Source organism: Ctenopharyngodon idella, chromosome 14 (genome assembly GCF_019924925.1).
Source record: "Ctenopharyngodon idella isolate HZGC_01 chromosome 14, HZGC01, whole genome shotgun sequence".
In the NCBI taxonomy this organism is placed as follows: domain Eukaryota; kingdom Metazoa; phylum Chordata; class Actinopteri; order Cypriniformes; family Xenocyprididae; genus Ctenopharyngodon; species Ctenopharyngodon idella.
Window position 1 is genome coordinate 16,227,112 of NC_067233.1, and position 24,967 is coordinate 16,252,078.

Genomic DNA, 24,967 nt, shown 5'->3' on the forward strand with positions numbered 1-24,967 from the left:
CCATATAGCCTACTGTATGCTTCAAAACTTGATTGATTGATTTGTAAGATTGTTATTCTTATTCATTACAATGGAGGCCATTTGCCAATTCAGCAGACATTACAAATATTCCATGTCATAGGTATTTATGGAATATACATGCATGTCTGACAGATTTTTATAACTGAATGGATCATTTTGCATGTGGAGGCTCACACGTTGTGAATAGTTTGACCGTCTCACTGAGAATCAGCTCAGTTGATCAACAAGCCATGTGCATTTGGATATTGTGCAAATTGTAGACAATTGTACTCTTTTGCAAACGTGTCAAAACACATGCAAATTGCTTAAATCAATAATAAATCCAAATCTAATGTGAACAAGAAACTAATTGTTCAGAGACCTGAATTTATTGTTTTGAGAAAAAAAAAAGTCTCAATCGAGAATTGAGCCAAAGCGATTGAGAAAGACTGTATGAACCTCAAAGGATACATTTTTACATCGCGAGTAAAAGTGTTTATGCTTTAGAAGCTTTTCATACATTTATATGTAACGTAACAGCATTTAAGATGTATGTGTGCTATAAAGTTGTACGGCATACTAATAATGAATACTAATGAGATCAGGTTACACACTATTATCACAATTTTAATTGTTATAAAACAAAAACAATCATCATCATTACTACCCATTAATCTCTCACAGATCTTTTCATGTTCATTAAACACTTTCATCTTGATATAAACAAAATTGCCTTCTTTTACATCTAAGATACAGGCTTTGATACATATTTCATTAAAAATATCTAAAATTCATAAACAAAGCTCTGGATGTAGGGGTCAGCCACAAAAAAAAAAAAAAACACTGAGCGTTTGTGAACATGAAAAGATTTCCATTGTTTCAGGTCTTGTAAGTCTCTATGATTCTATTAATGTCCACAGAGCTGAAGTCATCAATAATTCATTAAATGCTAAATTACTACATTGACCAATTTTAGATAACATATATCTGTACAACAAGAGAAGGTCTGATTCCAGCTTGAAATTAGAGCTGAAGCCCATAAGAAAACAAAGTTGCACCCTGTGGTACTTACACCACAGCCTGACTCTTTTTCTCAAAAGATCTTACTTTCTATGAGGAGCTGTGATGTCTTTGCAATGGCCCTTTGATCATTTTCATCTATCTCCCCAAGGCTCATTAATTTGACTTCCAGTACATCACCCATTTGGGTTCATTTATTCATTCATGTCCGCTTTAATAAAAACAATCTGTTAAATACCTGCAAAATGTATGATTATGCTGCTTCAACAAACTGTTAATACTGCTTCAAGAGTACAAGGTGAATAAGACATTTTTTAAGAGGATCTATTTTTAAAGGGTTAGTTCACCCCAAAATGAAAATTCTGTCATTAATTACTCACCATCTTGCTGTTCCACACCCGTAAGACTTTCATTCTACTTCGGAAGATAAATTAAGATATTTTTGATGACAGAATGCTGTCAGATTTCGTTCCATTGACTGCCTTTGCAACTTCCACTTTGACGCTTCAAAAACTTCATAAAGAGATCGGAAAACTTACAAATTGAATCAAGTGGTTTAGTCCAAATTTTCTGAAGAGAATCAACTGCTTGTTATGATGAACAGATTTAATTTAGGCTTTTTCTCGCACGTAAACATTGATCATAAACTTAACATAAGCAGAAGCTCAACCAATCCTGCTACATGTGCAAGAACAAACCTCTTCTGGAAGCTCAAATGTGCTGCGTAACCAATGAGGTTCATTCTCGAGTGTTACATGAGGGTGAGTAATTAATGACAGAATTTTCATTTCGGGGTGAACTAACCCTTTAAGTATACATTGCACTATCCATCTCTTCTCTATGGACTACTGGATACTCAAGCACAGATGAATATTAATGTGACTAGTTTTGTAAATGTTTAAGCACTGTATTTGCATAACCTAATTATATAATTTCTGTGATGTATTTTTTATCCACGTTGGACTATGAATATCCAAAACATGCATGCTGCATGAAGATATACTACACATTTATATATACATACTTCAAAAGTCTAGAGATAGATAGATAGATAGATAGATAGACAGATCGATAGATAGATTTAAGCAGATCATTACATTTCCAATAATTTTTCATTACATTTTAGTGCAGAAAATGCAGCACATACAGTAAATGAAATCACTTTCCAATAACAGAACTGTTGGGGCATGACCAAGGTTACCAGGCGTTGAGAGAGAGAGACTGCTAATCAATTATTACGTTGGTACATTAATCTTTCTTAGAGTTGCAGGCACCCTTTGCTGTTTTAAGTCAATTTATTTTGGCTTATCAGTAAGGCACTCTCATGGACCACCCACAGTCCTTTTTACAGATAATTTGATACATATTGCACACAAGACTGGAATGTATTTCTGAAAAATTGCAAGCTCCTATGAGATTGGAAACAAAAATGGGTTTAAAAGCAACTGTGTTAAAATGATGAGTGTTTAAGTGGAGGAACCAATCACTGGACTGCCAAAGTTTGCACAATTCAGGTTGCTGAAAAAAAAAAAACAGCATCATGAGTTTATTGCATTTCACATTGTTCCTCCATAATAAATATGGCACAATGCGACACAATTTCTGTCCCATTTAATGTGACAAACCAACAAAATGGCAAATTTATCTCTAACTACTATGCATATCAGGGTTCTGTCACTTTGGTCTGGTTTATTCTTGTTTGATGACAGAGCCCTGACACTCCAACGGTCTTGCCTTTGTGAGTGTGCAGTTCTGAGTTTGCTCGGACCAAACGCTTTTTCGTCTGAGAGGTGAGTTGTTTTGTGTGCGTTCTAGTTTGGTTTCGTTTCTGTGTTGGAGGTCGGACATTTATGCTCCGTGTGTTAGTCTTCTGTTGTAAGAACACGTGCTCTGGTCTTGGGCTGTACGCTCTTCTATCCGCATCTGTGTTGTTGTGTTCTGTGGTGCATGTTTATATCAGTTGTATGCTTTCTTGATGTCTTGTACTGCATAGCACGTGTTTTTTTGTTGTTGGTTTTTTTTTTTATTATTGGTTTATTTGCTCCACCTTTGTTACCCTCCTGATTTCCTTCTCTATTTATTCTCCCTGTGTGTTCAGTCCTGTGCCAGATTGTCATCTTATGTATGTCGTGTTTACTTGCTTCCTGCCAAGTCCAACTGCTGGTTCTGTTTCTCCCCAAGGGGTAGTTTTTGTTTGTATTATTATTATTCTTATTGTTGTTGTTATTATTATTATTATTATTATTTGATTAATAAAGCCCATCAACTCCGCATCTTGAGTCATCATCTCATCTCTTTCTCAAAACTGACAGTGCAAGGGCAAATGCAGCCAACTTTGTTTTTCTAGTTTTATTTAATGGACCCTTGGCTGAAAAATCCTTTAGTTATACATTTCGATAATGGCATTGTAAATTAGTTATAAACAATGGCTCTCTGATTGGAATGTAATGAATGGACACTGAATCAATACACAGTGTGGCACCTTATTAACACTGCAGTCTGCATTTTAAGCCAAGCAAACAAAATGAATAGGATTTACTTTTGCGTTTTCCTAAAACAAAACAAAAGTGACATGCTCAGCATATGAAAATGAATGATAATATGTTTGTTGAATCCTTTAACCAATCCATCAGAGATTAAAGCATTTTCAGCAGTTGCCTGGAGTCACATATCCAACTGTGCATCATGACCTTGTTGATTTGCTGTTCTTTTAAACTAGAAGGCCATTCATTAAATACTGAGATGGCTAATACTTGTGGGGTGAGGGGGTAATAAAGGTAATTAAGAAATGTAATAAAAAATCAAAGACTTTTGAAAACTTTTGGTTCTCAGAATTTTCTTCAGGGAAATAGGCTCTCAACAACATCCGAATTGTGTTTAGATTTCCTAAAATATCACAATCTAAAATGAAAAGTCAGGAATTTCAATATGAGCACAAACATTTTTCATCAATTTTGAGATGCACCATTTAAACTCCCTGTATAGGTTTATACTCTAACCATCAACTGGACTGCCTCCAAAAACAAGGGATTGGTTTTTTTCCTTGGTTGCAAGGGCATAGTTTTGATTTGAACACTGGGGGCTGAAGTGTGAACCATTTTAGCTGCTCCCTCATGAGGTTTATTTGTTTGTTTGCTTATTTATTTTTGCAAAATGATCTTTTTTGGCATCATCCACATGCAAAGTTGGTTAATAACATAACTGCAATAAAGTAGTTATTGCTAGTTAAAGGCTAGTTAACGATCACTTGTTTACAAAATGCCATGGGAAGTAAGATTATCTTTACTTAAATTTTTCTAATACTAAAAATTTTAATTTTCTGTCATCTCTTGGAATATCTGAAAGCCAGTTTTTTCCTATATCTGTTATTAATAGCAGAACACATTTTACAAATGGAAAACCAGTTGTTTAGTCTATAATATAAGGAGGTCCATACTTTAAAGCTTGTACTTGGCCTTATGAAAAAGTAACAGTTCTTGTAATTGTTTAACTATAGCATTCGTTACAACACGGAAATAATTACAGGTAAGACCACTGATGGCTTCTTATTACCATGCTTAGGCCAATGTTGACTTTTTTACTGATCTATAGCATTTGTCATGAAAATTAGCAACCTACACATTTAGAAACTATAGCCACAGTTGAAATATAAAACTTTAATGAAAAATCTCTTCCCTTAACAGATTATCTTTTATAAATTCTTCAACAATTTAGTCAAAATGTACCACAATAAATACAACAGAACGTGATCAATTTTAGTAAAGGTGGTCATGAGTAGTTTAATATGCTTTCTAATTTATGTTGGTGCAGGATGATGTTTTCCCCTCTTTTCATAAAAAAAAAAAATAGTTTATGTGGCTGTTTTAGATCATGCTTGACTTTACACCATAACTTGCTGAACAGGCCCGGTTCTTGGCAGCTAGAGAAGGGTGGGCTGGCAGATATACTGGATGGGCAATTTTTTATTTTATTTTAATCTAACCTTTCATTGAAGTAAAAGAATTGAAAGAGGGGGGAAAATCATAAAATTATTAAATAAACGTTTTTCTCCAAAACACGTTGGCCGCAATTATTTAAATTGGCCACCCTTTTATTAAATACTTTTCCCAACCTCCTTTTGCTGAGATAACAGCTCTGAGTCTTCACAGAATGCCTGATGAGTTTGGAGAACACCTGACAGGAGATCAGAGACCATTCCTCCAAACAGAATTTCTACAGATCCTTCAGATTCCCAGCTCCATGTTGGTGCTTGTCTTCAGTTTTCTGGTTCAGGTCAGGGGACTAGGACAGCCACTGCAGAAGCTTGGTTTTGTGCTCAGTGACCCATTTTTGTTTTGATTTTGATGTTTGTTTTTGGATCATTGTCCTGTTGGAAGATCCAAACATGGCCCATTATAGGATTTCTAGCAGAAGAAGTCAGGTTTTGATTTTTTATCTGTTGGTATTTGATAGAATCCATGATACCATGTATCTGAACAAGATGTCCAAGACCTCTGGCAGAAAATTAGGCCCACAGAATTAAAGATCCAGCAGTGTATTTCATTTTACACATGGAGTACTTTTTATCCCATGTGTGCACCAAACCCATCTTAAGTGTTTGCTGCCAAAGAGCTTTTTTTGTTGTTGTTTGTTTGTTTCATCTGACCACAGAACCCGTCCCGTTTGAAGTTCCAGTAGTGTCACTTACTTTTCAAATGTTCTTGGTCACTGAGCACAAAACCAAGCTTCTGCAATGGCCATCCCAGTCTCCTCACCTGAACCCTATAGAAAACTGAAGAGAAGAAGCACCAACATGGATCTGGGAATCTGAAGGATCTGGAGAGATTCTGCATGAAGGAATGGTCTCTGATCTCTTGTCAGGTGTTCTCCAAACTCATCAGGCATTATAGGTGAAGACTCAGAGCTGTTATCTTGGAAAAAGGAGGCTGAAAAAAAGTAATTAATAAAAGGGGGCAATAATTGTGGCCAAAGTGTTTCGGAGAAAAACATTTGTGTCATAATGTTATTTCCCCCCCACTTTCAATTCTTTTACTTCAATGAAAGGTTAGATTTTTGCTAATTTTTTGAATAAAATATCAAAAGGATAAACAATGCAGATTTATTTTTTACAGCCATCTTTGATCATATTTAAAAGGGGGCAAATAATTCTGACCAGCACTGTAGATAGCCTATTCTTAATAACTATATTTATACTGAAGATTTTATAACATGCCTCTCCATGATATGGGAGTTTTTATCTTACACTTCAAATAAAATGCTACCATTTTCACCACTGTCCCCAGTGACAATTTGGAAAGTAAATGCGACGGAAGCCTATTTTAGTAATGAACTTAACTTTAATTACACAGAGTGGGTCCGTTCACACAGAACACGTTTTTCCATTCCATTGCACTGCTTTTCCATTGTTTTTCAATGTAAACGCGCAAGACGGATTTTGATAATAATAATTTTGCAGCGTCTCTTGCATGATGCGATGTTCTAAAAATGCGGCGCTTAAGTTAAAATAAGCTCAACTTTTAAAAAAAACCGTCTCTATACCTGCACTGACCTGCGTCAAAAACGCGTTCTGTGTGACTGGTCCAAAGATAAACAGCACATTCTTACTTCAGTGTTGCAGCTCATACATTCAGTTTAACAGCAACCCAAAGAGGGCAAGGTTTCAAATAAACAATGCATATGCATTTTAAACACTTGCATTATATTCTTGCTCCGTCCATGCAATAAATGCACGTTCTTGAATCAATTTTAACTGATCATCATATGACCCATTTTAGTATGCGCCGACAGCCAAATGGCACTTTAAAATCAATCAAAGTTACAGAAATGTATATATTAATATTTACAAGTAATTTAGGCAAATTTTTCTGCCCGTTTTGGCTCGTATTGTCAGCCTCTGCTTTTCCGCCACACACTGAAGCGCGTGAGTGTAACGTACCTCGCCGTAGGCTACTTTCCGCTAAGCTGATTAAAAAAAAGAATTGATTTCCTAAATTCTTATTGGGTGGGCAAGGCCAACATTTGCCTGACCATGCCTAGAGCCGGCCCTGCTGAAGGTACCTGCGGCCTACAGTAATAAACAGGTGGGATGACATAACAGTTTGTTGACTGACAAGATTAACGTAATGCTTTGTTTACTTGGTATTACAAAACATTTAATCAGAAGAAAGCCTGGTGAGATATTTTAGATTCGCTGGATTGCTGAGAAAGAATCCAACCTTCAAATGACACAGTCAGAGTCTCAATTGCCAGCTAGCAAAACAATCAAATTCTAACCACTGTTGAAACAATTCACAAAAGCTACAGGAAACAAGTTTTCTAGAAGAAGAAAATCCACACAGAAGTCAATATTGGCAGCAAAAGGATTGAAAAAAAAAAAAAAAATCACTTTTAGAGAAGTAAAAAAGCTGATGTGGAGATAGAAGATTATTTTGAATAGACTAAACCACTGTCATAATGGATGACTGTCCGTGGTGCAGCAATCTATCTTCAGTTTCAAAGATTAATCCGATGCTAAATCAAAGCTACACACCATTAGTGATGACAAAATGTATATGAGCCCAGAGATGAATACTCTGCTCCTGAGGGACTCGAATTTTACAATCCGACAAAGCTCTTGAGGTTCAAAGCGTTCATGGCAAAAATGACAAATGGCTTTCTTTGTGGCGTCACCCAGAGTCAAAATGTGGCCATGTCCCTGTCTTTCATCCTCATGAGAGTGCAGATGAGAGAAAGACAGAATGAGATTGACTACGGGTGGGCCCGCATCTCAGTTTCATTTTATATTCAATTTGTTTATCCAAAACTTTATTATCTATCAGATCTAAAAGGTACTATTTCTTTTCTTTCTAGTTCGAAAAAATACTTTTATCATCTTTGAGAGCTCAAGTACAGCTTATCACTTAGGTCACTTGGTCTTTCATTGATACCCAACTTTTTAAAGAACAGCGGGTGCAATCGTCTCCATGCATGCCAGGTGCTAAGCCTGGATGATTCATGCCTATCGTTTACAGAGATATCCAACAGTGACCTTTCTGGCCCTGAAAAAGCTTTGATAACTCCGTTACGACAAGGGGAATGCGATAAGAAAGGTGGGAGTTGAATCTCAAATGCTCGGAATACCAATCTCAAGGATTTGGAAAAGCATTAGAGGATTTCTCACTTGCTGTCTATCCTGTTCTGCTTGACTTAACATACAGGGCTAAGTAAATGTCTTAAGATATTATGTACAATGTGACATTTCCCTTCGCCCTGACCTTTTACAGTCTGGTACTGACGCGAGGCCTTTTAATCTCCCCCTGTTCTCCATCATACAAAGGCTGTGAAAGCGAGTAAGACAAGGTTAAACATGGTGCCCACTGCTGTAGGGGCCAAATGTTGACACATAAGATTGAGTTTGATACAGTTGCTTTGATAGATGCTGTGAGACAGTTGCCAAATGGCTGGGCATGTTCTGTTTCTGACAAGTATGACATTTTCAAAACTGCCTACATAACCTCCATTATAACATGTTGTGACATTGCTGGAGTAAATGATCACTGAGGAATCAATGGGAAATTACTACCCATTTGCACAGTGCCTCTTCACAAGATAAACAGCACTGTGGGTTTTGTCTTGTAAAAAACAAAACATCAGAAGGTAATTGTTAACAAATCAGGGAACGCTATTTGATTTTAAGGTGGGAGGACAATTACAACTTAATTGTTTCTTCATCAGTACTTTCTCAGCAGATACCTTTGAGGGCTAGCAGAGGATAATCCTGCAGAGGGAAGAATATCAATTGGGGCTTGATAAACCACGATGAACCAAACTGTTTCACTGATAGGCCTGCCGTTATTCAGGGAGATGGATGAGATGATAAATGAAATATGACACTTTGTGCAGATGAAAATTGCATAAATCTTTGTTTTAATTTGACTGATTGTGTTTTATAGTCAACATCCAGCAGTGAAATCAAACTCAACTGGCACATGGTTGCATCTCACACGGATAGAATGGAGAACAGAGAAGAGGGTGGAGAAACAGTCAGAATAGCACAAGAATCAAAGATAAGACACCAAAAATGATAGAAGATAAAAAAGGATACAGCAAAACAGAGAGAATATACTCTACCCATATTGCCTCATCTCTATTGCTGAAATACTAATACAGATATATCTAGATATTGTAATAAAAGTATATATATATATATATATATATATATATATATATACACACAAGAATTCAACCACAGGTGAGTCTAATTATTCATTACACAGGTGTCCAGCAGACAGCTGACTATAAAAACCCCTGTATAGGTGTTAAAACCCCTTCCCTTTTCATGCTGTCAGCAATGGCAGCACATGGAAGAGAAATGTCACAAGACCTGAGAAAGAAAATAATTTCTTTACACCAGAAAGGTGAAGGCTACAAGAAGCAGAAAAGCTTTACTTATCAGTCAGAATATTGTAGCAAAAGTAGTACAAAAATTTAAAAAAGATGGAACTGCAACCATCTCACAGAGACGTCCAGGTCGTAAAAGGAAGTTTACACTTCGACAGAAGACTACTTCTGATGAGAAGGGTTGAAGAAAATCGGCATGCAAGTTCACTGCAGTTATCCAAAACTGTTTCCCGTGACACAATACGGTGTACATTGCAGAGGAATGGCATGCATGGATGCCTTCCACGAAAGAAGCCTCTCCTAAAGCCCAGGCACAAAAAAGCCTAGAGTTTGCCAGGGCCCATGCTGACAAAGATGAAGACTACTGGGACTCTATACTCTGGAGAGATGAGACCAAGAGAAATGTTTTTGGAACTGATGGCTTCAAAACTGTAGGGCGTCGCAAAGGTGAGGAATACAAAGAAAAATACATGGTGCCTACAGTGAAACACGGTGGTGGCAGTGTCCTTATGTGGGGCTGCATGAGTGCTGCTGGTGTCGGGGAGCTGCATTTCATTGATGGCATCATGAATTCACAGATGTACTGCTCTATACTGAAAGAGAAGATGCTACCATCACTCCGTGCCCTTGGTCGTCGTGCACTTTTCAAACATGACAATGATCCTAAACACACATCTAAGGCCACTGTTGGATTTCTGAAGAAGAACAGGGTGAAAGTGATTCAGAAGCTCCTGATCTGAACCCAATCGAACACCTATGGGAAATTCTGAACAAACAAGTTGAGCATCACTCTCCATCCAGCATCCAGTCTCTAAAAGAGGTCATTCTTGAAGAATGGAAAAAGATAGATGTTGCAAAATGTCACCAACTTGTTCATTCCATGCCTAGAAGACTTCGTGCTGTATTAAAATTCATGGAGTCCATACAAAGTACCAGATGTAGTAGTTTTTGTTGTGGGGTGTACTCATTTTTGCATCACCCTAATTTGAGTAAAACTGAAAAATGTGTAATCTAAGTTATATTATTAACATTACTTTCATGTTATAAGTTAAACAGATGTTATATTAAACTTAGTCTTGTCAACATTTTGGAAATAGTTTTTGTGTTCATTGAGATATTGTTTAAAATGTTAATTTTTAAGGGGGTGTACTCATTTACGCTGAGCACTGTATAGATATATATTGAAGAGTTTAGCCTAACTCCGTTTTTATTAATTCTCACAAATCATGTTTTTTTTTTTTTTTTTTTTATCGTGTATTCCAAGTAATATCAATCAAACTGCAGTTGGGTTGTTTTGATTACAGTTTTTCTCAATCGATTTGACACATTTCTCCAAACCCAGGTCACTGTTCTCAAAACAGTTAACACAGTAATCTGAACACTTTGTAATTGACCTAAACAGGTTGTAAATTTTCCTTCATTTCATTTCCTTCATTCTTAAAGCACTGCACAAAATTCCCAAATGTTTTCACAGTAGTTCATACAGCCAACCAAAACTTTAATATATCAGGCAAAAACAATTGCAGCTCTTTTTATTGGTTTTACAAAAATTATTTGTTAAAATCTCAGTTGTACTAGGAATGTTCTCAATTAGACCCAAATAAATATCTACTGAGTTAGTAATACACACAACACAGGAAATGCGAATTTCCTAACTGTTTACACAGCTATCTCAATTACAAAAACTATAAAAGGGGAAAGAAAAACAACAACAATGGGAAAAAGAAGAGATGTAAGATAGAGAGGTTTTGGAGGGGATAGAGGAAGGGTAATACTGAGAGGGAGAGGAGCAGTGGAAGAGGTAGAAAGAGATGAGGGGAAAGGAATAGATATAGGAAGAGGAGATGGAGCAAGAAGAGTTGAGGATGTAGGAGAAGCAAGAAGAGTTGAGGATGTAGGAGAAGCAAGAAGAGCTGAGGATGTAGGAAGACGAGAAGAGGCCGGAGTAGAGGGAGAAGATATGGTAGAATGGAAGGCAATGGTATCAGTGGAAAGAGCAAGAGAAGAAAATATAAGAAGACATGGACAGAGGGAAAGAGAAGAGCATGGTGTAAGAAGAGGGAGGAGAGGTAGAAGAATAGGGTACAGACGAGTTTCAAATGAAATCAGAGCCAACCTAATTGGCCGTGTCATAAATTATGGTCTTTCCTTGACAGAAGCTGGACAGATAGTTCAGCTCAATATAAAAATTGTGCCACAGTCAATGTCCCTGGACAACAAGTGTTCCAATCCACTGATAGTGTGGCACACAACGCTGTCTTGGGGCCACACAACACAGAAAGGCTTCTAAAATGTTTAAACTCCCTCAATGAAATCAACTTTCCACAGGGTGTTTAGGAGCAAACATCACCCACGTTTCAGGACGGTGTTCCTTCCAGCATATTCTTCTCTTGGAGATGGAAAGCATATGATTACAACCCTTACAACCAAGTAAGTCTTCTTCAAGTGATGGAAGAGGCCTGTGGGGAAGTTGAGGCACAAGGATGGATCCAACATTCACTGCTTTTTTTTCCACGATGCATGACTCGTGAAAATATATGCTGAGATGTTGATTTGCCAAATTCTTTGGCCAGATGTAAATGAGAGGCAAGATCTATAATGATCTATAATGATTACAGTACATTATTTATTTATTTACTCATTTATTTGCTAAAACTCATCGCTATACAACTAAACTTGTCATTAAAGAACTTTGAATAACACGATTAAAGAACTAAAAAAACATGTATTTTCATTCATGTATTTGTGTATCTACAGCTGAATTTGTTATCAAATCAACAGAGAACACACTTGTAGTTTTGTTTTTAGTATTTATTTTTGATAAATGCATTAATAGAAAAAACTGCAGAGCTTCATTATGCAGTGAATACTGAACTGTTTTGCCAACATAAGAGTGTTTAGTTTGCTGTGGTAATTATTTTCAGAGAAACTACATTCATTTGGAGAAATGTGTCAAATCGATTGAGAAAAACTGTAAGTAATAATAACTCCAAAATTAAAGTTCATTGAAAGTATGTTTTTTTTATATATTAAAAGTTTGTTTTTTAGCAAAAGCAGATTTCATGTTAAACCAAACCAAGTAATTTTTTGTAACTGCATTTAGACACACTCAAACACACGTGTGCACACAAACGCACACATACACTAACAGATCGGCACACATACACGCGCACACACACAAACGCAAAAAGACAACCAAGGGTTCAGCAAGTAAGACATGTAGGGTGTACAAGGACTTGCAGGAGTCGAAATTATAAATCCTTGATCACTTTTAGTCAGTTTTGACGAAACTCCCCTCAGCTAGCACATCTTTTTGAAGTGACTAGAAGCCTTGTCACCTGACCTGAATGCTGCATGTTGATCCGCTAAAACAGACTTATCGGTTTCTGTACACAAACAACAAGGGCGCTTGTCAGTTTCTGCTGTAAAACATGAACTCGCAATGCCTTGACAGTGGACAATACCGTCTTTTCTGACAAAACAGTACATGCTATATATGGAGAATAATGCACAGCAGTCAGTTAATTTTTTTAATTGCGGCATTTATCGGTTTTTGCAAATGAACTTATATATATATATATATATATATATATATATATATATGTATTAGGGGTGGCACGGTTCACAAAACCCACAGTTCGGTTCGTATCACGGTTTTCGGTTCTGTACGGTTCTTGTTGTTATTTTTTCTTTTAATCTTTAACACTCCACAAATTTCCTTCAGCATATGATATATAGCTTATTGGCTTAATTATCCACAATTTAGGATACAGTATTAACATTTTTGTAATGTAATCATGCACTAACTGAATTTGACTTGACTTTAAGCACATTATTGGGACAATCTCTGAGTAAAAGCTAGGTGAGATTTTGATACAGCAAGAGAGAAGACATTGATGATGACATGCTTTTCGTTTATTTGGCAAAAAAAAGGAGAATGTGTATTGTTATCTCTACAGGAACTTGTGCCTTTTTAGCACACAAAGATTGAAATTAACGTGCATTTATCAAACTGCCAACTTCAGTGTAGCTCTTACAAAAAAAAAATAATATTTTAAAAGAAAAAGAGAGGAACTCTTAAAGCTCTGTCTTTTAAACAAGTCAAAATACTTTAAACATAAATATATAATATAATGTAATAACATAATACAATGAGGATATAATAATAGCAAAGGCCATAATCATAAAGTCAAGCATAAGTTTAACCATCTTAACACAAAAACATTATAAACAATGCTTCTATTCCCTGAGAGTGAGGATACATTTCTTTCACTTGAAATTAAAGTGCAGTACTTGGAAACTAGAGATTAAAGTGGCACTGTATATATATATTGCTTAAATGCTGCGGACAGTAAAAGTTGTTTCCTAACCGGCTCTCTCCTGTTTGTGCTTATCGACACATTGGCGTGATGTCTTCTCAAATGAACTGTCATATTAGAAGTGTTCCCATTAGCATATTGAATGCATTTTGCACAATGCTTGCACACAGTCGCAGTTCTATCACTGTTTTATTTCCGTTGTCATCGTAAGTAACATGAAATCCAAAATGTTCCCACACACCAGATTTGAACGACGCGGGCGCATCCGCCAACTCCGGGCAGCCTTCATTATCTCATCCACTTGCCATTTCTGCAGCACTCCTTACTCCACTTTTACTGTCTATATGTATGTTCGCGCGAAACTGTCTGAGGTGAAACTGTCTGAGCACGGGGCTACATTGCGCATGCGTCGAACCGTGCGACGCACACACAAACCGAACCGAAACAAGCGAACCGAACGGTTCGGGTGTTTTTTCATGTACCGTGCCACCCCTAATATAAATATATATATATAATATAAATATATATATATATTTATGTTCATAAATGAATCAACATTTTAGAACCTTTCCCTTGCATGAATGATTCAATGACTCATCTTTCTGAATGAATCAGTGTTTTTGAAAGAAACCACCTATTTTAACGATTTTGCAGAAAGAGTCACTGAAAAATCACTCATACACAGACTATACATCAGAATTAGAACCGACTCTGTGTGGTATTAAAAAAGATCAATACAACTGTCTTACGGTACAATGTAAAATAAAATAAAAAATAAAGGAGAAGAATAGCACACAGAGGAAATAACAAGAGACAGACAGGAAGGAATCTGAACTAACCACAATTCTCCTCATCTGCCTGATTCCCACAGTCATCCACGCCATTGCAGTGTAGTAGCTGAGGAAGACAGGTACTGAGGTTTCCACAGGGGAAGTAGCCCAGCGGGCAGTGAGCCTGATCCTCTGATACATTAAACATGGTCAGGACCACTTCACAAGAAACAAAGACAAAGGGGAAGAGAGAAATTGAGAATTATTTATTCAGTCTTGCACTGTTGCATTTGTCTGTTTCTTGTACTGTGAGGTGTAACGTCTTTTTCAAAAATATTAAAGCATTTTTAAATTTAATTCATCGCGTTCAATCACGTTAACTTAAAATGGCCCCTTTTCCTACATATTTTCAAAGATATTACCTGAAGTCATCCAAATCTCCTTGAAAAACTTCTAAAATGCATACTGAAATATGACCACTTTGACGAATGAACATCACAAAATCACTGCATAGCTACTTTTCTCATGATTGATAAAAATCTAAGAAAGGATTTATTCTTATTCTTCACTCGATGTTTCAACACAACCGTTCTGTATGACTCAAATTACTGCAAGTCATTCTCAAAGCAACCTATATGAATATACATCTCAACAGAAGAAGTAGATGTGTGTCATTGTGAAGAATTGCTGTAGTGTAGCAAAAGCTCGGAGGCAGACCGTGCAGCGCAGAGCTATTTATCACGCAGTAGCTTTCTTTCTTTCTTTGAATGGGAGTTAAGCAGCATAGGTCTAGGATGGATTTATACAACAGAGAGAATGTAGATATACTTCAAAAGCATCTTATTGATAAAAGCTGTGAAAAGTTTATAGATGATACACAACACTTAAGCATAACGGATGATTCTGCACAGCATATGTTATTCCTATCCACTAAAATACAAAATGTATTACAGGTCATGATTAATAATTAATAACCATTATACTATAATTATTATAAAAAGCTTATGAATGGGTGCCTATATATTGCGAAGTGTTCTATAACGTTTCAAGTGTAAAATAAAATGTCACCGCAAATAATAACAATTAACATGATCTTAATCAGATCCTAATTATGATATTTTCAACAAATAACATCATTTTGAAAGGTAACCCCTCCATGATATCATAAAATATTCCATTAAGATATTCTTGGGTTTCTAGTTAAACCAATAAATCAATATGCCATGATGCACTGCTTCTCATTGCATCAGTTCTATGTGCAAACCACACAAATGCTCATCCTGCTCAAATTGCTCTCTTAACTTTTCTTATTCAGGCAGTACAAGTCAATAAAAAAACATTTCTTTGAGGACCTGCAGCTGTATTGAGTGGTGCTTGGATCAAGAAAACGAGTTTTTCTACTTTTGAGTGCTTCTTATGATAAATCTCTCATCCTACAAATTGGAGAACATAGACTATAAGCAACAATTAAGATAAAACAAACATGTTGTTATTATTATTGTTATTATACAAATCATACAGTAGATTCCAAATAGGTATTCAAATACACGCCTTTTTTGTACCACAGTGGGGACTTTCTATTGACTTCTATTTTTTTTTTTATACTAAATTCAAGATATTTCCTATCCACTGACCCTTAAACTTAACTTTTTTGCATTTTTTTTTAAAAAAGATTTTAATTAAAACATTGTTTAGTATGTTTATTCAGCTGGTTTTCCTTGTGGTGACCGTTGGCTGGCTCCCTCAATGTAGGCAAAACCTGACCTACTCACAGGCTACTTTTCACACTATATTATACTATAAAAAAACTATTATAGGCCTACTATAAAATGTTTGATGGATGAATTAAAAATATCCATTATTATTATTTTTCTATATATACATATATAAATGTCTAATTTTTTACAAAAGTTTCAACACCGTTTAAACGATTCATTGACAACACGAACGTTATATTACAATAAGTTAGTCAGATTTGCGCTAAATATATAAACTCGCAAATCGCCTTTGCGTGAGGAGGTAACCATAGCAACAGCGGCTTGATATTGTCTGTATCGGAGGGCACGTTGACAATACAAGTGCTCTTCTAATAACCTTATAACTATGGATTTACATATCACAAAGTCTTTGGTGTTTTGTTAAAAATGTCTTCAAAATAAAACGTACAAAGCGTCTCTAAGGCTGCAAGACGAACCTCAACCGAATGCACGAGTAAAATAACTAAAAAGTCGACCCTTGAAAGTAATTCGCACGTGGCTCAATGGATAACCGTAAAATAAAATTAATTAATATTCACCAGTAATCGACAATGTATCAAAAGCAACGGAATAATGCACGCTTCCACAAGAGGCAAAATTTGACATGATTTAAAACTATTTTTGATAGTGAAAATTCACTGTTAATAGTGAAAGTTGATTTGAGTGTTAAACATCATGAAATCAGGCTGCTTTCTCTTCTAGAATGAATGAGGAAAACACCTGAAGCACAACAACTCACCCGACACTCCACACATCAAGATGCTGGCGATGTGAACTTGCATGGTAAAGGCGACTGAGAATGTGATATCCGACAACAGTTGAAACCCTCTATGTTCCCCTGACTGATATACATACATACATACACACACAAAACGAGTTTTGCAGTTCCTTGTTGCCAGCCTCCTCAAACAAAGAAAAAGAAAGTTGTGTGCGAATTGCAGGATTTGGAAAGGTCTGACTGTTCCGCCGAGATGCTCAGTGCGCTCCTGTGCGCGCGCGGACTGGGTACTGAGTGCAGAGAGCGCACGCACATGCACAACGAACAGACACCTGGGGGAGGGACTTTGCAATGAACTACATCGCTTAACTTTAAATTTGAAAACAAGTGTAGGGGGTGATGCTTAATACATCTGTGCTGTTGGTAACCAAAATGTTCTCTGTTTAAATTCTCAGACACATTTTAATTAAACTTTGAAATAAAGCTAAAACTCTGTTAATTGGTAACAGTTTCCTTGTTATACACGAAAAAAATGTAATAGATCTAACCTTACATTTAATATATATATATATGTGTGCGTGCGTGTGTGTGTGTGTGTGTGTGTGTGTAAACAGTTAACAGTTACAGTTTCTTGCTATACATGAAAAAAAATGTAATAGATCTAACCTTACATTTAATATAATATATATGCCTATATACAGTGTGTGTGTGTGTGTATATATATATATATATATATATATATAGGCCTATATATACACCGATCAGGCATAACATTATGACCACCTTCCTAATATTGTGTTGGTCCCCCTTTTGCTGCCAAGACAGCCCTGACCTGTCGAGACATGGACTCCACTAGACCCCTGAAGGTGTGCTGTGGTATCTGGCACCAAGATGTTAGCAGCAGATCCTTTAAGTCCTGTAAGTTGCGAGGTGGGGCTTCCATAAATCGGACTTGGATTGGATTGAGATCTGGGGAATTTGGAGGCCAAGTCAACACCTCAAACTCGTTGTTGTGCTTCTGAAACCATTCTTGAACCATTTGTTGGATTGGACCACAAGGGCCAGCCTTCGCTCCCAACGTGCATCAGTGAGCCTTGGCCGGCCATGACCCTGTCGCCGGTTCACCACTGTTCCTTCTTTGGACCACTTTTGATAGATACTGACCACTGCAGACCGGAAACACCCCACAAGAGCTGCAGTTTTGGAGATGCTCTGACCCAGTTATCTAGTCATCACAATTTGGCCCTTGTTAAACTCGCTCAAATCCTTACGCTTACCCATTTTTTCTGTTTCTCACATATCAACTTTGAGGACAAAATGTTCACTTGCTGCCTAATATATCCCAATCACTAAAAAGATGCCATGATGATTTTGTACATTAGGGTTTTATTTCACATCTTATATTGTTAAATTAACGTTATAATATTTGTGTGCATGATATTTGTCTGCATAACATGTGCACCATATATTTATTAGCATTTACCTCAGCTTGTGGAAAAGCTATACTTGTGATGAACTTTAATTCATCATGTGGCTTTTGTCTTTACCACCTGTGTTAATATGGTGGATGTTAATAAAAAGTATTTTAGACAATCTGCATAGCTACCTGTTTTTTTTCTGTAAAACGGCAGGATTTGTGCCCCTCCCTCAGTTGCTCTCAAAATGCTGTCAAGGCGACATTTTAGCAGGACGATCATGACTCACCACACTGTCTCTGCCCTGTAAGCACTGCCCTGTTCACCCACATCTACATGACATTTCCTTCATGAATGGCAGAATGGCAATGGCATAACACCCTGGATGAAGAAACACTGGGACAGCTTGTCCTTGTGCAACAGCCAGAATGTGACCTTCCTTCACACAGTCAAGTCCAGTTCTGGGTCACCAGCTCAGTGGGGAAACATTCCCATTTTCATGCCAGACAGTGGTGATCAAAGAGGACTATATTAAAGACACAGATGGAAGCCTTGTCTGTAAAAGAAAAGAAAAAAAAAGGTTTTCAATTACCAAGAAGATTTCTTGATATCCATGATTATGGGTCTCTAATTGAATCACAACTCTTGCAGTGTTTCCAAGTCCGTGGTTTTGTTGCGCTGACCTGGCAACCCTGATCTCTAGCTCCATTTCCCCAGAGTTTTGCTACACACACACACCTAGAGCTACACAGAGAAACATTATGAATCAATAGCTAATTTACAGTTAACGGCCTGAATAAGTTTACAGTGAGCTCTCTTTAACCTCCCTCTGCCTCATGACCCAGATACTCTGAGTGACTCCTACGACACAGACTTCTCATTATAGCAGATGATATCTCTTGTGTACTAAACAGACATGAATTTAAAATATCATTTTTGCTTATACTTTTTTGTTTATCATTTTGGCAAACAGTTGCTTGTTCACTGGGGACTAGTGTACACTCTAAAAAAAAAAGATGGTTCTTTAGAAGTTATAGTAACAGTTCTATTTAGAACCATATATAATCCTGTAGAAACATTTTATGCTAAAATGCTTCTTTGTGTTAGAGTTTAGGGTTCTTTATTGCTGACTTTTTTTTTTTTTTTTTAAATCTGTATCTGTAACATTTCTGTTAGCTTAACCATCCAACACAGACTGTAAATGCACTCTCAACTGGTACTTGATATTATTCTTAAAGTGTCTATAGATTTTACATTTTCAAATTGTAACTGGATTCCAATCATGACTTTTTTTTTTTCACTTTTTTTTTAACAGATCATAAGTGTGAGCTGATCTGTTCAGTTGAGTAGCTTATACTTCTCTCTTCTTCTCCACTTTGCTTTCAACATTGTGAAGAGCTCACATAGCTACTGCCCATTGACAATTGGCTACTAAACTCAAAAGTGCATCCACAAAAGACCGACATACTCATACTGAATGCATAGACATTATGGGAAGCGCGCTAGCCATAGAGGATTTAAATTTTGTCGGCTAATGAAGATCTAAGTTTGGTTTGAAGACGAAAAACATTCCCAGCACAATGTTTTCTCATCATTCCTTACACTTACTCAGCTCACTCAGCGTTCGGCGTGGTCTTGCGGCTGTCAGAGCAGAGCTCTACTTTACAACAGTTGAAATAAACTTTAAATACTAATAAATTATAATTTTTTTGCATGTTTGTATTCTGTAGAATAAACACAATTTGTTCACTATTAATAGTTACATTTTTGTTTTAAATTACATAATTAATTAAGTTTGGGAGATTGCATTTGTAACAAAATATGTTCCCGCCATACCTCAGAGAGGTATCAATGTAATTGCAACAATATAACATTTTTAACACAAATAAAGTGGCTATATTATGAATATAGATTTTATTTAACATGTACAATTTTATTAAATTGTTTTAAAAAATACATATTTTGTAATATTTAAGAAAAAAGTAGTGTCCCCCAAATTCATGTCTGTGGTGTTACAACAATGGACTACTTCCTGTGTGTAAAGGTCATTGCAGATGCTGGTTAATCTGAGGGGTGCATGGTGAGTACATTCTTTTTTATTAATTTTTTAAAAGTTATCTAAATTTCTGACAATTTCATGTGTCACACTTTATTAGTGTCTGTGGTGTTAACTTGCAGAATTTTACATATTTTAATCAAAATTTTGATAAATACATACTTATTAATATTTCCAAAATGTCCCCTGATCTTGAAATCATCATGATGGCAGCCTCCATTTGAGAAAAGTCTGGATTTAGGCTAATTTGTCTGTGGTGTTACTGTCTTTCCTGGTAACACCACAGACTCTAGTAACTCCACAGACAATATACAACCAGAAATGTTGTATTTTTTAATAAAACACATAGGATATTTATAATCATATAATTGTATCTCTCTTGTCAGGTATGGCAAGATTAACTGATTAATTAACAAGATTAAGAGTCAAAACAGGGCACCTTGACTCCACCAGACACACCATCAAGTTCAGATAGTCCAAGGAGGATAATCAGCACATCCAGGTTAGGTTTTAGGATGGATAAAAGGGATCTTAACTATAAATCATATTTTGTATGTAAATAATTCAAATTGTATACTTAACCATTTGTAAGTGATGTCATGTGGCTTAATCGTATTTTGACATATTTCAGGAAAAAAAAATCCATGGAAAAAAGAAAATACGCAGAGAGAGAAGGCCACTGAAAAAACTGCAACATAAACTTGAAATGGAGGGGGGAAAAGCTGTAAAATACAAAACAAAATGTGCCCGTCTAAAGAAGAAAATGCTGAAAATGAATCCTCAGAGCCCCACAACCAAAACAATAAACATTCTTAAGGGAAGCAATGCCTCATCACTGGTCAAAAAAAAAAACCCCAAAAAACCCTTAGGTTTCACTTCTCTTAGTTTTTCTCTAAATGTTCTTTTATCAGAGTAGATACTTGTAATCCTACTCATGATGAATTTCATTATTTTGCTCAATAAACTTTTAATTGTTAAACCTTTTATGCTATATGAAGTCTGTGGTGTTATATTATGTCTGTGGTGTTACTTCAAAATGTATCTGAAATTTCTTTCCTTCAGAGCCATTTAATCTTATAATTTAATGTTTTTAGACTGTAAAGTGGTTTTAATCTTTTAGAATAAAGACTATAAAGGTAGCACAGGCCATTGTTCCTGCCTTTTTTGATGTATATCCAAATTTAAAAAAAAAAAGAAAAAAAAAAAAGAAACAATTTTTCTTTGGCAAAAATAGCGGACAAGCTATTAACATTTATTTAAAAAATGAAATTTAAATGATCAATGAAACTGAGTCCTTAAAGTAATTAATTAATTTATTCATTATTACCTAAAGTTGCATATCCCTGCTCATTTTAGATCAAACCAAAATTTTCCTTCAAATATTGGTATCACCATAGACATAAGTGGTTGTTTCACCAGTGTTTGATTAAAATTATTTAAAAATCAAAATGTTATTAAGCTTCAATTTTAATGGATATAGCATATTAAACTTATTTTAAATGCAATACATTTTATTAAAAGAAAACAAACAAGCATTTTTACAGTTTCTGCCTCTCATTTGCCACCCCAATTGAAGAATGACCCATTTAATTAATAATACATTGCTTTCAAACATAGTTTATTACAACCCGGAGTAATTTACAACAACCATTAGGCTTATCCATGTTTAATATCTTTCTCGTTTCCCGTTGTAGCTCTATGTATTTATATTCATTATTATAATTTTCTTTTTCTTTTTTTTTTTTTTTAATAATTTGTGGATCTTCCTCAACTGTCGTAAGTTTTGGTTTATCTTGCGCTGGCCAATATACAGTAGGTTTACTGACATCTACCGGCGTGAAAGCAGCATCGTCATGCAAAAACAAAGGTTTAACGGATGCGACTGTTAATGCGGTATTCATAGTGGCCCATAATATATTTATTCTGTGTGTTTCCTAGAATGGGCAGTTTGCGTGATCAACAGCATACAGTAGCACTGATATTACATAACATTCTGTGGCACGTACTGTAATGATGGGTCGGCAGAGCGGGGATCCATTTGCAAGCTTTATTAAGAACAGTATTTACACAGGTAGACAGGGGCAAAGGCAGGAACATAAACAGGGACAGGCAATGGTCGAGGCAGGCGGCAGACAAACAGTATCGGGTCACAGGCAGAGATCAGGGCAGGCGGCAAACAAACACAGTCCAGTACACAGGCAAGGTTCAGGGCAGGCAGCAGAGAATCACAAAGAATAAACAATCCAACCGGAAACCAGGAGACAGTCCACAAGAAAACGCTCAGTAATGATCACCACAGCAAATCAAGACTTCGCAATGAGGTGGTGTGTGTGTAAGTCCTTTATAGTCCAGGTAGTGTGCTAAGCTGTATGTGGCAACTGGTGATTGGTGTGGAGTGTGCATGTGATTGGCAAGGAGGATTATGGGAAATGGAGTCCAGGAACTGACAGGAACAGACAGTGATCGTGACATAATGCCCCCCTTCCGGAAGGCGCGTCCTCACGGCGTAAATGGCACAGATAGGGAGGGGGGGTGGGTACATTGGAGACCTGTTGGCAGACGGGAACGGGGTCTCCAATGCAGGTCCAGGAACTCGGGCAGCCATGGCGGGTCAGGTGCCACGGGCAGCCACGGCGGGTCAGGTGCCACGGGCAGCCACGGCGGGTCAGGTGCCACGGGCAGCCACGGCGGGTCAGGTTCCAGGGGTAGCCACGGCGGGTCAGGAGTGTCGGGAGGCCACGGCAGGTCAGGTAGCTTGGGCGCCCACGGCAGGTCAGGTGGCTTGGGCAACCACGGCAGGTCAGGTGGCTTGGGCAACCACGGCAGGTCAGGTGGCTTAGGCGGCCACGGTAGGTCAGGTGGCTTGGGCGACCACGGCAGGTCAGGGTCCGTAGCTGGCCACAGCAGTTCACAGGCGGTTGAAGGCCGTGGGCGTGTAAGGTCCCCACCCGCAAGCTCAAGCAATTCGGAGGCCGCTGATGATCGCGGCCGTGCAGGGTCCCCACCCACAAGCTCCCCACCCTCAGGTATATGGCCCCCCCCAAAAAAGTTCTTGGGGAATTCAACGGAGGCCGTGGCGGTTTCGTGGGTAAGGAGCTCGGGTGGCGCCGGCAGGGCGAGGAGCTCGGGTGGCGCCGGCAGGGCGAGGAGCTCGGTTGGCGCCGGCAAGGCGAGGAGCTCGGCGCCGGCCTCCGTGGCCGTATCAGGAAGAGCAGATTGCTCTGGGACGGCAGCGGGCTGCTCTGGGACGGCAGCGGGCTGCTCTGGGACGGCCTCCGGGCCTACAGCGGGCTCTGGGAAGGCCTCCGGGCCTTGAGGGCTGGAGGAAGCCTTCTTCCTCCTCCTCCTCCGTTTGCATGGTTGAGGCGGTGGCTCTGTGCCTACCTCCTCGGTGGGCGCTGCAGCGGGCTCACGGGGTGGAGCGGACTCACTGGCTGGGACGACCCCTATGTTCCCAGACACTGGCGGGGCGGCCATCTTGCCCGTGGGCACTGGCAAAGCGGCCATCTTGTCCATAGCATCCAGAGAGTTTGAGTGCGTAGCAACCGGCGAGCTTGAGTGCGTAGCAACCGGCGAGCTTGAGTGCGTAGCAACCGGCGAGCTTGAGTGCGCAGCAACCGGCGAGCTTGAGTGCGTAGCCACCGGCGAGCTTGAGTGCGAAGCGGCCGGCGGAGGCTTAGGAATGCCAGCCGCTCGTGCTGAAGTCAGCGGTGGATCAGCCACACTGGAACGCAACCCACACCGCTCCCAAACAGATCCAGAGACGTGATGTAGATCTAGAAGATCAGTGGAGATGGGACGTGACTCGGGAAGTTTAACTTGGACTTGACTTGGAATTGTAGTAGTGGTGGCCGCCATTTTGTGAGTGTCATCTGGCGCGGCAGCCATTACACGACCAGACGAGGTGTCGCATTCCTCCGCGACACCCACAGTAAAGGGAGAGCCCACATTCAATAAAGCATAATCCAGAAACTGACTTAGAGATGAACGGGGTCCCTCACGAATGAGTTGTTTTTTAAGTGGCTGGTTAACACCCTCACAGAAAAAGTCTATCAGTACACAGTCTGGCAGATCTGAACCATATGCAACATCCAAATATTCTCTGATGTATTCCTCCAACGACCGGGTGCCCTGCTTGAGCCATAATAATAATTGTGCAATGTTCATACCGGGCCAGTGTTCTCCAGGAGAGCCGCTGGATCCATGTGTTGGCGAAGTCTTCTGTAATGATGGGTCGGCAGAGCGGGGATCCATTTGCAAGCTTTATTAAGAACAGTATTTACACAGGTAGACAGGGGCAAAGGCAGGAACATAAACAGGGACAGGCAATGCTCGAGGCAGGCGGCAGACAAACAGTATCGGGTCACAGGCAGAGATCAGGGCAGGCGGCAAACAAACACAGTCCAGTACACAGGCAAGGTTCAGGGCAGGCAGCAGAGAATCACAAAGAATAAACAATCCAACCGGAAACCAGGAGACAGTCCACAAGAAAACGCTCAGTAATGATCACCACAGCAAATCAAGACTTCGCAA

General features: G+C 38.2%; 2 protein-coding genes across 2 annotated transcripts in view; both read right to left on the reverse strand.

Annotated features, from left to right (window-relative positions):
- Positions 1-17,239, reverse strand: part of rxfp1 (relaxin family peptide receptor 1) — a 71,199-nt gene extending 53,960 nt beyond the window's left edge. Inside the window, exons 1-2 of the mRNA XM_051918346.1 lie at positions 16,985-17,239; positions 14,558-14,707 (exon numbers count right to left, since the gene is read on the reverse strand). Of these exons, the coding sequence (XP_051774306.1) occupies positions 14,558-14,707; positions 16,985-17,102 (268 nt within the window). The 5' untranslated portion in view covers positions 17,103-17,239. The remainder of the gene's footprint in view (positions 1-14,557; positions 14,708-16,984) is intronic.
- Positions 17,240-22,467: 5,228 nt separating this feature from the next.
- LOC127494877 (uncharacterized) lies at positions 22,468-24,688 on the reverse strand. Its single transcript, XM_051861072.1, has 2 exons — positions 23,360-24,688; positions 22,468-23,251 (listed from the first exon to the last, which is right to left on the reverse strand). Exons 1-2 carry the CDS (start codon positions 24,686-24,688, stop codon positions 22,934-22,936), a joined length of 1,647 nt encoding a protein of 548 aa, XP_051717032.1. The 3' UTR covers positions 22,468-22,933.
- Between the last annotated feature and the right edge of the window lie 279 nt (positions 24,689-24,967).